This window comes from Mytilus galloprovincialis, chromosome 9, assembly GCF_965363235.1.
Source record: "Mytilus galloprovincialis chromosome 9, xbMytGall1.hap1.1, whole genome shotgun sequence".
Classification (NCBI taxonomy): domain Eukaryota; kingdom Metazoa; phylum Mollusca; class Bivalvia; order Mytilida; family Mytilidae; genus Mytilus; species Mytilus galloprovincialis.
In genome coordinates, this window is record NC_134846.1 from 75,982,657 (window position 1) to 75,995,282 (window position 12,626).

Genomic DNA, 12,626 nt, shown 5'->3' on the forward strand with positions numbered 1-12,626 from the left:
CGTGGAGGACGCAATTTCGATCATCAAAAAATGTGTCGGACTTTAAAAACCACTTACTTGATTTGTAGAAATTGTCAGTAAATAAATTATATGTAATAAATGTATGTATTGCAAATATAAAATAAATGTCTTCATTTTTTTATTATCTAGTACATATTACTAGTCCCATCGTACAGTGCTGCTTTTCATGTAACAATAACGCTATGTAACCGTAGCCTTAATAATTATTGTTACATTCGTAATTAAACAGATCCTTACCCAACCATGCATTCCGGCATTTAGTCTCCAATGTAACAATAATATTTTTATTATTGTTACATTTCCATGTAACCGTAGCCAGTGCCTTGAAAATATGCCTTTTTGCAGGCACTGATTAAACCTATATTCAAGGATTTGTATAGTGCAATACAAATCCTTGCTATATCTTAATGAAAGCCGGTAAAAAAAAAACATATTTCTATAACAATGGCTATTTTGCCGGCGTTGCCAAGAAAGTGAGTTTGTGATTTTGACAGTGACTGATTTTGAGTCCAATTGTTTTTTTTTAAGAAATCGAAATAAAGATAGTTGGATGAGCATCCTTGCATTTATATCAATAAAATCATATCAAAACAAATTAATTATTTCTGAAATCAATCGTCTAATGTTACATGTATATATAGTAAGCCTTTGCATAAGAATGAAATTTCAGATTTTTTACGTATCATCGGTTGTAAAAAAAATCAGTAGACTTAATAAAACTCTTGTTAAAAGTTTGCGAAGGGTTAAAATTAGCCTCAACATTAGTTTTTATTTAAATCAGGCTCAAGTGCTTAAAGTTTCACGTAATTATTCAAAATAATTTTTTTTTTTTAAATGACGAAGTCTTGACTCCTTAAGGATGTACTTAGGTGAGGTTTTGGAATTTGTGTCAGATGTTCGGACTCCTTGGTGTTTTTTCATACAATACAAGGTCAAATATCTTGCCCAATAACACCTATTTATCTTTTAACATAAGACTAAATAGCTCATAAAAGATCATTTTAATTTAACCAGATTCTTGATTTTCTTTCTTTTTTATTTGAGACCCAAATCATACCAATGCAAATATAAGGTAAAAGTCAGAGTCAGTCTTTTCCCTTCATATTTTATAAATCAAATATCTTCAATATTTTTTAGCTTATTCTGATCCTTAACTAATCATACTCTTCCAGCTTCTAGTATCAATTTTAAATTCTTGATTTATTTGTTTTCACCTAAGTACACCCTTAAGCTTGTTACGTTAGTGTTGGTAAAAATTTCAATAATTCTTAACAGTTTTTATCATAACTAACCACCAATCACCAATAAAATGTGTTCAAGTGTGTCTAGGGATTCAATATCATCTATAGCACCTTTTTGCTACAGAAGATTTTGAACTTCAATCTAGAAATTTGCATTTGTTCATATCGACTTAAATCTCGAAACGAGGGTAAAACGACCACGGGGATGGCCTGAATCATAAGGGTCATAATGGTGTTGTCTGTTTTTCTTTCACCTATAGTTTTTGACTGTCCGATTGATATATCGTCTCCTTTTCCTTTATGTACTAAATATAGACTTCTTGTCATTACACAAGGCTCGGTCTTCCTGTAACTCTATATAAAGCTGTTTTATGTATTATGATATGAAGTACAGCTACCGATATTGCAGTGAAGGATGACATGATGCCACATATATACTAGTAAGCAAGTTTCTACACGCATCTAGGAGAAGCCATGTATCAGTGACACATTATGAAGTTGTTGTATGTAGCATAATATGAAATACAGCTACCGATATCACAGCGTAGAATGACATGATACCATATATATAAGCAAGTTACTACAACCATCTTTAATCTGCCATGCAGGTATCTGTGACACTCCATAAATCTGTTGTGTGTGATATAATATGATGTACAACCCCTGATATTAAAGTGTAAGACGGAATGATACTATATCTCAGAACAGGCTACTGTAAGGTTTTTTAATAAGTCACGCAGGTCTATGTGAAACTTTATTTGGTTGTTGTATGTAAAATGATATGATATACAGCCACCATATTGTTTAAAATATACCATTTAAAATCATATACTACTCAAAATATGTATATTTGTGGCCAATTTGCATTTATTATATTTGAACTTCTCCTTATCCCTAGATTTTTAGATAATACTTTCCTAAACATTTAACACATTTAAATTTTCTTGTGTAAATAGCCATAAAAACTTTGAAAATTGTCTAAAGATTGGAAATGATTACAATTTAGAGAAATTTCAGTAAAAAACTGATTTCTGTTATCAATATATAGTGGACATTCAGTTACAAAGTGTATCTCATCTTCAACTTTATTTAAAATACAGTATAAACATTTTCTCCATGTCCTTTTCACATAAAGTTTGGCATATCTATCAGTCTCAATCCTTAATGGACTATTTAATCCTTTATATAAAGGTATATAGGGGAAAACAATTCTGAGACTAGTGCCTGTGTCAAGAGAGTTGAAAATTCAGTGACATTAACACTTACAAATAGGCTTATTATAGTTATTATCCTATTATTATATGCTAGTTTCATTTGCTTTATAGTCTTCGAAAATGATGAAAAATTGAATAAAAATAATCACCTTCTACAATTTATTTTGTTATATAAGATAATGTGTATTGACATTTGTACGTCCATTCGCAGGCAAATAAAATGTGTTGCTGTTTTGTTGTGGATTTGATAGTGCAGTTGTTAAAAATGTCTTTCGGTTATAGTCTCATAGACATTTCAATTTATTCATTTATAATTTGGCTCTGATAATTTAATCTGATTTTATTTTGTGAAATGACAATGTTATCAGATCTTATAAGACAAACTTGATGACGTTTTGTACTATATCTAGTGGTTATTTATAATTGTATCGGGACCAACAGTTTTAACTTAGTAACATTTTATTCCGAAATGAAGGGGATTTCCAATGTAAATATAAACAAATGCACGCGATATGCATCATTTTAGAGTTTTAGTGACAATTAAACGTTATTATGGCAAAAAACATAGCTCAAACATGTGGCTAGAAAGGCAATCTAGGGATCCATACGTTAAAAAGGCACGTGAAGAGGACTGGCGATGCCGAAGTGCATTTAAGTTATTAGAAATTGATGCAAAACACAAATTACTGAAACCTGGACAGCTTGTTATTGATTGTGGGTGTGCTCCGGGGTCTTGGACTCAAGTTATTGTTCAGAAGATAAATTCAAACAGCTGTGGTAAGTTTAACTAACCATCGAATACTTGATAATAATTTTTGATAAGTAGACTGGATTTAGGAAATAAAATAGCAAGCCAAGTTACCGTATACTATTTAGTATATTAGTAATGTTATATTCTCAAATACAATCACCACTGTAGATAATTCGTTCATACCCGCACATATGTCATTATTATGTTGTTCTCACATCGAACATGTACATAAAACAGTACGATAATCACTTCAATAGGAGGCCGTGTACTACTATAAAGGAAGAACTGAGAACCTTCGTAAGGGAGTTACCATTTGATTTTTAGGGGTCATAGAACACAATTTATCATCCTAGCCCAATTCTAAAAGTCAAATTGTAGCTCCCTTATATGAGAACTCATGGGAGATTGTACACAATAACAAGCAATATCGTTCACATATGGATCATGCTTAGGGAACCCAGGACCCTGTGGAGCAGGAGCAAATATCTATGCTGAGAAAGTTAAACTTGCTGCAAGACTGTATAGACCTGTGGCATAATGAGGATCCATCCTCCTGGCATAACTCCTGGCATAACTCATAACGATTCTTATGGTGCTTGAATACTGCATTACAGAAAATATGTACAAGCCTGAAGGCAATGACAAAAAAAAAAAAAATTCTCTGACAGTCAAAGGGCTGTAGGACTACTAAGACTGAACTGGGCCCCAAATAACTATATTTCCGTAATAAGAGATATAAAAGAAAACATAGATCATCTAAGGCTTAAAGGACTTCATGTAATTATATCGTGGACACCAGGACATGGATGATGCCAATATAGCTGACAATGACGAGGCTGACGTCCTTGCAAAACTGACAGCAGCACATAAAGCAAAAGAACTACTACTGGAAAATAACGTCATTTATAACACTTCACAACGTCAAACAGGCAGCCTATAAAAGTACAGGAGAAAAATAGCAGAGAAGATGGGAATTATCTGAGAAAGATAGGAACCTGTACGAAAAATACCAACTACGAAGCACTCAATTGCACTCAATTGTGTATGATTTTCCAACTATACGACATTTCAACATATTCGCCCTACTAAAAGACATTTCAGCATATTCGCCCAACTAAGAACTGGCTACACAGAACTCAACTACTATTATACAAGAAACGAGTAGGCCAAGTCAGAGGGGAATCGTCAGTTTCGTATGCTCCATTATTATTACACAAAAAGACTTATGTCGTTATTATGTTGTTCTCACATCGAACATGTACATAAAACAGTACGATAATCACTTCAATAGGAGGCCGTGTACTATATAAAGGAAGAAGAACCTTCGTAAGGGAGTTACCATTTGATTTTTAGGGGTCATAGAACACAATTTATCATCCTAGCCCAACTCTAAAAGTCAAATTGTAGCTCCCTTATATGAGAACTCATGGGAGATTGTACACAAAAACAAGCAATATCGTTCACATATAGATCATGCTTAGGGAACCCAGGACCCTGTGGAGCAGGAGCAAATATCTATGCTGAGAAAGTTAAACCTGCTGCAAAACTGTATAGACCTGTGACACAATGAGAATCCATCCTCCTGGCATAACTCATAACGATTCTTATGGTGCTTGAACAGTGGCGGATCCAGGGGGGGGGGGGGGGGTTCCGGGGGTGCGCACCCCCCCCCTTTATTTTTTGCCGATCAATGCATTTGTATCGGGACATATGTTTTGCACCCCTTTGCACCCCCCTTTGCCCTGGGTTAGCACCCCCCCTTTCGAAAATTCCTGCATCCGCCCCTGTTGAATGCTGCATTACAGAAAATATGTACAAGCCTGAAGGCAATGACAAAAAAAAAAATTCTCTGACAGTCAAAGAGCTGTAGGACTACTAAGACTGAACTGGGCCCCAAATAGCTATATTTCCGTAATAAGAGATATAAAAGAAAACATAGATCATCTAAGGCTAAAAGGACTTCATGTAATTATATCATGGACACCAGGACATGGATGATGCCAATATAGCTGGCAATGACGAGGCTGACGTCCTTGCAAAACTGACAGCAGCACATAAAGCAAAAGAACTACTACTGGAAAATAACGTCATTTATAACTCTTCACAACGTCAAACAGGCAGCCTATAAAAGTACAGGAGAAAAATAGCAGAGAAGATGGGAATTATCTGAGAAAGATAGGAACCTGTACGAAAAATACCAACTACGAAGCACTCAATTGCACTCAATTGTGTATGATTTTCCAACTATACGACATTTCAACATATTCGCCCTACTAAAAGACATTTCAGCATATTCGCCCAACTAAGAACTGGCTACACAGAACTCAACTACTATTATACAAGAACCGAGTAGGCCAAGTCAGAGGGGAATCGTCAGTTTCGTATGCTCCATTATGTTTACACAAAAAGACTTGAAAAGAAAAGAAAAACTGTTTTACCATTTATTCTGTCTCATAAAGCAGTTGCTACTTAGTGACAAGGATTTGAGTCAGATCCCGACGACATTTTAGATAAGTGCCGGTCACGGTTACCTGTCGACATGTCCGGTATTATTTTCGCGGGATACTTTTTGTTAATCAGAATTATACAAATGTGTTGGCTTAAAATCGTTTGATTTACGACATGACAGCTTCCGTACGTAAATGCGCAAGTTTCAACACTGTTCAATTGTTGAAAAAAAAAGTTCCCGATTTTTAAATCATTAATATGTTGATTTTCTTACTGAGGAATTCATTCTCTATTACTATCAACATTATATGCACAAACATTCTTAATTTAGTTTACTAGTGTGTTATGGTAGCAAACGTGCATTTGGAGTTGTGCATGAATTATTATTTTATTGAAAGATACGTACACCTGTCTATTTTTTTTTTTTAATTCTATTTTAATAATTATTTTCTACAAAAAACCAATAACTAATAGCATAGTTACGCACTACATTACCAATGTTGAATATCGAAGAATTTTTCATTGGAAGAATTTGTTTATCATCATAATAATTTTATGGTCTCCCAAATGCAGTCCCCCTCAATAAAATGAAGTGCCCGGGTCTATGGCGGTTATCATATACCGTAAGTCGGATATTTCAAAAGTAGGGTCTGTTTCCTTATTTCTGCATTAAGTGCTTCAATTTGCAGTTATTGGGTTTTCAAGGAGTATATTTGGGGATCAAGTGCGGTAATTGACGAACTCTCTTTCAATTCCATTTAATAAAGACTTTTAGGAAGCGGTTTCTCGAGGATCGCATGCATGCAGTCACTACGGCGTCGGGAAAATTTGTTTCTCAATAAATAGTTTATATATATCTTTTTATACGACCGCAAAATTTGAAAAAATTTTCGTCGTATATTGCTATCACGTTGGCGTCGGCGTCGTCGTCGTCGTCGTCGTCGTCGTCGTCGTTGTCGGCGTCGTCGTCGTCGTCGTCGTCGTCCGGCGTCCGAATACTTTTAGTTTTCGCACTCTAACTTTAGTAAAAAAGAATGGAAATCTATGAAATTTTAACACAAGGTTTATGACCACAAAAGGAAGGTTGGTATTGATTTTGGGAGTTTTGGTCCCAACATTTTAGGAATTAGGGGCCAAAAAGGGCCCAAATAAGCATTTTCTTGGTTTTCGCACTATAACTTAAGTTTAAGTGTATAGAAATCTATGAAATTTTGACACAAGGTTTATGACCACAAAAGAAAGGTTGGGATTGATTTTGGGAGTTTTGGTTCCAACAGTTTAGGAATAAAGGGCCAAAAAAGGGCCCAAATAAGCATTATTCTTGGTTTTCGCACAATAACTTTAGTACAAGTAAATAAAAATCAATGAAATTTTAACACAAGGTTTATGACCACAAAAGGAAGGTTGGGATTGATTTTTGGAGTTGAGGTCACAATAGTTTATGAATTAGGGGCCAAAAAGTGGCCCAAATAAGCATTATTTTTGGTTTTCGCACAATAACTTTAGTATAAGTGAATAGAAATCAATGAAATTTTAACACAAGGTTTATGACCACAAAAGCAAGGTTGGGTTTGATTTTGGGAGTTTTGGTCCTAACAGTTTAGGAATAAGGGGCCCAAAGGGTCCAAAATTGAACTTTGTGTGATTTCATCTAAAATTAAATAATTGGGGTTCTTTGATATGCTGAATCTAACTATGTATGTAGATTCTTAATTTTTGGTCCCGTTTTCAAATTGGTCTACGTTAAGGTCCAAAGGGTCCAAAATTGAACTTAGTTTGATTTTAACAAAAATTGAATCCTTGGGGTTCTTTGATATGCTGAATTTAAAAATGTACTTAGATTTTTAATTATTGGCCTAGTTTTCAAGTTGGTCCAAATGGGGGTCCAAAATTAAACTTTGTTTGATTTCATCAAAAATTGAATAAATGGGTTCTTTGATATTCCAAATCTAACTGTGTATGTAAATTCTTAATTTTTGGTCCAGTTTTCAAATTGGTCTACATTAAGGTCCAAAGGGTCCAAAATTAAACTAAGTTTGATTTTAACAAAAATTAAATTCTTGGGCTTATTTGATATGCTTTATCTAAATATGTACTTTGATTTTTGATTATGGGCCCAGTTTTCAAGTTGATCCAAATCAGGATTCCATATCAAGTATTGTGCAATAGCAAGAAATTTTCAATTGCACAGTATTGCACAATAGCAAGAAATATCTAATTAATTTTCAATTGGAGTTATCTTTCTTTGTATAGAATAGTAGTTGATAATATATGTTGGAAATTTGCCAGACATGACTATGATGTCATTTTCTATTTTTATTTGCCAATAACTTTATGTAAATAACTTCATTGGAAATTTGCCAGTATAAAATGTTGCTGATGAAGCTTTTTTTCCTTATCTTATCTAAAATGTTTTTAGATAATGTATGTTGGACATTTGCCAGACATGACTATGATGTCATTTTCTATTTTTATTTGCCAATAACTTTATGTAAATAACTTCATTGGAAATTTGCCAATAAAAAATGTTGCTGATGAAGTTTTTTTTTATTGTTTTATACAATAAACAATGTATATTCACTTTTACTACCAACTAATCTTTACCATTCAGTGATAACAAGCACTTTATTTTACATTTTAATATTTTATGATGTATTTAAAAGAGTAGTTATTTTTGCAAACTCCAGTAGAAATTTGAATTGATATCAGTTTTGGAAAAAGGGAAACAGGGATGTGAAAAAAAGGGGGGGGGGTTTAAATTTTTCTCATTTCAGATTTCATAAATAAAAAGAAAATTTCTTCAAACATTTTTTTGAGAGGATTAATATTCAACAGCATAGTGAATTGCTCAAAGGCAAAAAAAAACTTTTAAGTTTATTAGACCACATTCATTCTGTGTCAGAAACCTATGCTGTGTCAACTATTTAATTTTAGATTTAAAAAGTTTGAAGAAGAAATCTTTAATTGATTTGTAAAATCTTGACATTTGTTTTGTGTAAAAAAAAAACCATGTAATGTCAAAAATTTGATCACAATCCAAATTCAGAGCTGTATCACGCTTGAATGTTTTGTCCATACTTGCCCCAACTGTTCAGGGTTCGACCTCTGCGGTCGTATAAAGCTGCGCCCTGCGGAGCACCTGGTTGATAATATGAATTAAAGTAATTTTTGTCGCATTAGTACATTTGACTGGTATACAATGCGACACTTTTGAACTACTAAAATACAATTTGATTTGTTGAAATGTATTCATGGTATTCGAAAATGAAACAATGAAACTCTTGGTATGTCAAAGTCTAGTACTGTATGATTGTTTACAGACATGCAATTACCCGTGTGTATATAATATTTGCTCCAACGTGGATGTTTTCATGAATGCATTAAACGTTGGGACATGTTTTCATTTTATTTTCAGCATCAAGGAAAAACGCGAAGTAAAAACCATTTTCTCGAGTTCGCAAATGCGAAAATGCGAAATGGTCACATTAGTTCCCCAGAAACGTGGATTGTATGCCATCAGAAAACTGCCCAGCGTCAGAATTAAACAAAATACATATAAGGGAAATATAGAGTCTTCAACTACAGACACATGGGCAGTGACATGGCTACCGTGTCGAGCTATGAATCGTACTGACTATAAGTCGTAAATAAATAAAATCGAAACAACCAACAGAGGCGGATTTAGGGGGGGGGGCAGGGGGCCCGGGCCCTCCTTTTTAGGAAAAAAATTGGTTGCTTATATAGGGAATCACTGGAGCGGGCCCTCTCTTAGGTCAGTCAGTGGGCCCCACTTATGAAAATTTCTGGATCCGCCACTGACCAAAGATCTTTCAGTAACACAAAATAAGATACAAGACGTGAAGATATGACAAAAGACAACCACAGACTAGGTTTTAACTGCTCTAAAATTAATGACAATATAATTCCAGTATGTATAAATATAATCTAGTATATAGGTAATTGTTCTTTTGTGGAAAATCAATAAATGTTATCATATTTTACAGATATGAAATTGCCAAAAGGAACTGCTATAGGCATTGACCTGCAATATGTGAATCCCATCAGAGGTGCTATTTTATTAAGCAAGTGTGACTTTACTTCAGCTAAAACACAGGCTGAAATTCTTCAAAACATGGGCAACAAAAAGGCTGACTTGGTTCTTAGTGACATGGCACCCGCATGTACAGGCGACAGATCGATGGACCATCACAAAATTATTGAACTTTGTTCTTCAGTTATTAGATTTTCAACTGTGGTGTTAAAAAAGGATGGATCAGTTTTGTGTAAATTATGGATGGGCGGACAGCAAAAATTACTGGAAGATGCAATGAGAAAACTGTTTTTAAATGTAAAACCTGTAAAACCTAATGCTAGTCGTGATGATTCTGCAGAAATATATTTGTTAGGTCGAAATTTTAAAGGAATGATTTGAAGGAAGATATAATCATATAGCTTCCTTATCATTATAAAAATCATGAGTACTTGGGTGTACCTGATATGTGACATGTTTACGAACATACGTTCTTTATGGAATAACCAACAGTAATGTAGGACAAATTACACCACAAATTAGATGTACATTATTTTATATTGAACCCAGCAATGTATGATCTCGATATAACATTGTTGGACAGGAATTTGATAACTTCACAATAAAGCTGGGAAGAGCTTTCAAATTGCTGTATTTTCTATTGTCTATCACGTGCATCCGTCACCTTGGGTCTTCTTAGTTCTATATTATCATAGACGAAGGTTATCACTAAAAAGCATGTATCCGTTCTTATTGTAATTCCGTTGTCATTGTTATTTATATACTTACCAAAATTCATGGTAGGTATACCAATTTATAATGTTATGAAGATTTAGATATAGACATCTATCCGTTTTCTACCTACAAATAAAACTATTTAAAACTTTGCTATAACAAATTGATAAAACCTATTGGCCCAAACTCTTGACGTGATTTTAATAATCATTCCTTGTTGGTCCATAGGGCTCTTTGTACCTCTTTTTCTTCTTCCAAAGCTGCCCTAGCGGAGCTGTGATTAGAGCTGGGAGTCCAAATTCTTTTTCTCTTTTCTTTTTCATTTTGGCCCTTTATATATAGCTTGCTGTACGGTGTGAGCCAAGACTCCGTGTTGAAGACCGTATTTAGACCTATAATAATGGTTCACTTTTACATATTGTGACTTGGATGGAGAGTTGTCTCATTGGCTCTCATACCAAATATTTTATAGATATAAAAAACATAAGAATACAGAAAAATGACATAAAACAATTAAAGAATATACAGACCCTCTTTTATGTCTCGTGCATATAACGGAATATGACGAGAAGAGCAATACCGTTGGTCCCCGTATACCTCATGATTCTGACAACACAGAAAAAAAAACACAGAATAACTGTTCGGTGAATGGCTAAGCTTGTCTCGACTCTTCGGTCATAAATGTCTCTGTCGCGATGTTTAAATCACTTAAAATTAATTTAATCCCATGGAAATCTTAGATATATGGAAAATTGCATTGTCAGCTCTTTCGGGTGTACTACTCCTGCTACTTTTCATAAAACTTGTATCCAATAGGTTTATATCAGCAATGTCTCGGATAAGTTCAAATATCAGTGCTGATCAAATATTTTTTCAAGAAAAAAAAATAATTATATGGAAATTTGCATTGTTCGAGCTTTCACGTGTACAATTTTTACCAATTTTATTAATTTCTATCAAAGGATTATATCAGAAATGTCTTGGCCAATTGTGAAAATCAGTGCCAAACAAATATGTTTAAAGATATGCCACTTGGAAATATTTTAAAATTATATTCGAAATTGCGTTGCATTTGCTCTAAGAACCTTTATTTCTCTAGATTTAACATACAAAAACAAATCAAGTTTTAAAGTTATTGAGCAACGCGGGTGACTGTAATTGGAACTCTGTGGGTTTTTTTTTTTTTTTTTTTTTTCTGTTCTTTAAAACCATTATACTTTTACCTTTACATATATAGTCGTTGGTTATTGCAAAAGCACTTATTTTTGTATTAGCAGGTTGTTGTCTAAAGGTCAAAGCAATATATTCCCATATACGTATAGATTGTCTGTTGCCGCTAGCCATTTTGAACTATTTGTGATTGTCTTGTTAATAACGTCGCAAATGACAATTTATTTGTAAAAAAACGGCGAAATCCGACATTGGACATCTTGCAAGACATTTGCCAGAAGCCGTTGCATTTTTATATGTAGTGTGAGTGCTCCAAAAATTCGATTTTGATATGGTCTATGTATGCACATATGCGAGCCGAATTTACACAAACGAAATATCATATAATCTTATATTTTAAAACCTATGAATTTTGATAACTTAACATCTTCCAAAATCTGACCAATATGAACACTATTTGTTTTTGCCAAAAAATAGCGTTGGTCGTACCAGAAACACATATCCAGTAATATTGTTATACTTTATATATGAAGCATATCATTCATTCGAATTTTCGTGGATATAACACTATTTTGAAGAACACAAACACCCCTGCTAAAATGATTATACGTATAGTCTGTTACGTCTGACACGCATATTTTTGACGTTTTGTCAATATGTTGTCCTTATTTTAGACTAAAGTAAAATATGATAAAATAATTTGTACTTTCTTCGGAATAGTATTTACCTGTCTAGTCTATGGATATAAGTTTTATAAAACTTAACTGTTATGATTTTATAGAAAAGCTGTTTATTAGTGTGGACTGGTTGATTACACGGTATTGACGCAATAACGTGCGTAAGTTCCAAATAAAGAACGTTTACATTTAGAACAGAGTAAACAAGAATTTAAAAACAAATGTTAGATTTATCGCTCTTGAAATAGTTAATTTCTATAATTTCCCATTCCCAATCATAGTAGCAATATTGTATTGCCACACGATTTCTCATGTCGAAATTCTAAGTTGAAATAAAGA

General features: G+C 33.6%; 1 protein-coding gene across 1 annotated transcript; it reads left to right on the forward strand.

Moving 5' to 3' along the window:
* The first annotated feature begins 2,932 nt into the window (after positions 1-2,932).
* LOC143045967 (rRNA methyltransferase 2, mitochondrial-like) lies at positions 2,933-10,351 on the forward strand. Its single transcript, XM_076218854.1, has 2 exons — positions 2,933-3,253; positions 9,680-10,351. Exons 1-2 carry the CDS (start codon positions 2,989-2,991, stop codon positions 10,105-10,107), a joined length of 693 nt encoding a protein of 230 aa, XP_076074969.1. The 5' UTR covers positions 2,933-2,988; the 3' UTR covers positions 10,108-10,351.
* The last annotated feature ends 2,275 nt before the right edge of the window (positions 10,352-12,626 follow it).

Coding starts and splice junctions, on each gene's coding strand:
- LOC143045967 (XM_076218854.1), top strand. CDS start 2,989: ATGCATCATTTTAGAGTTTTAGTGACAATTAAACGTTATTATGGCAAA. Junction 3,254..9,679: donor GATAAATTCAAACAGCTGTG/GTAAGTTTAACT, acceptor CATATTTTACAG/ATATGAAATTGCCAAAAGGA.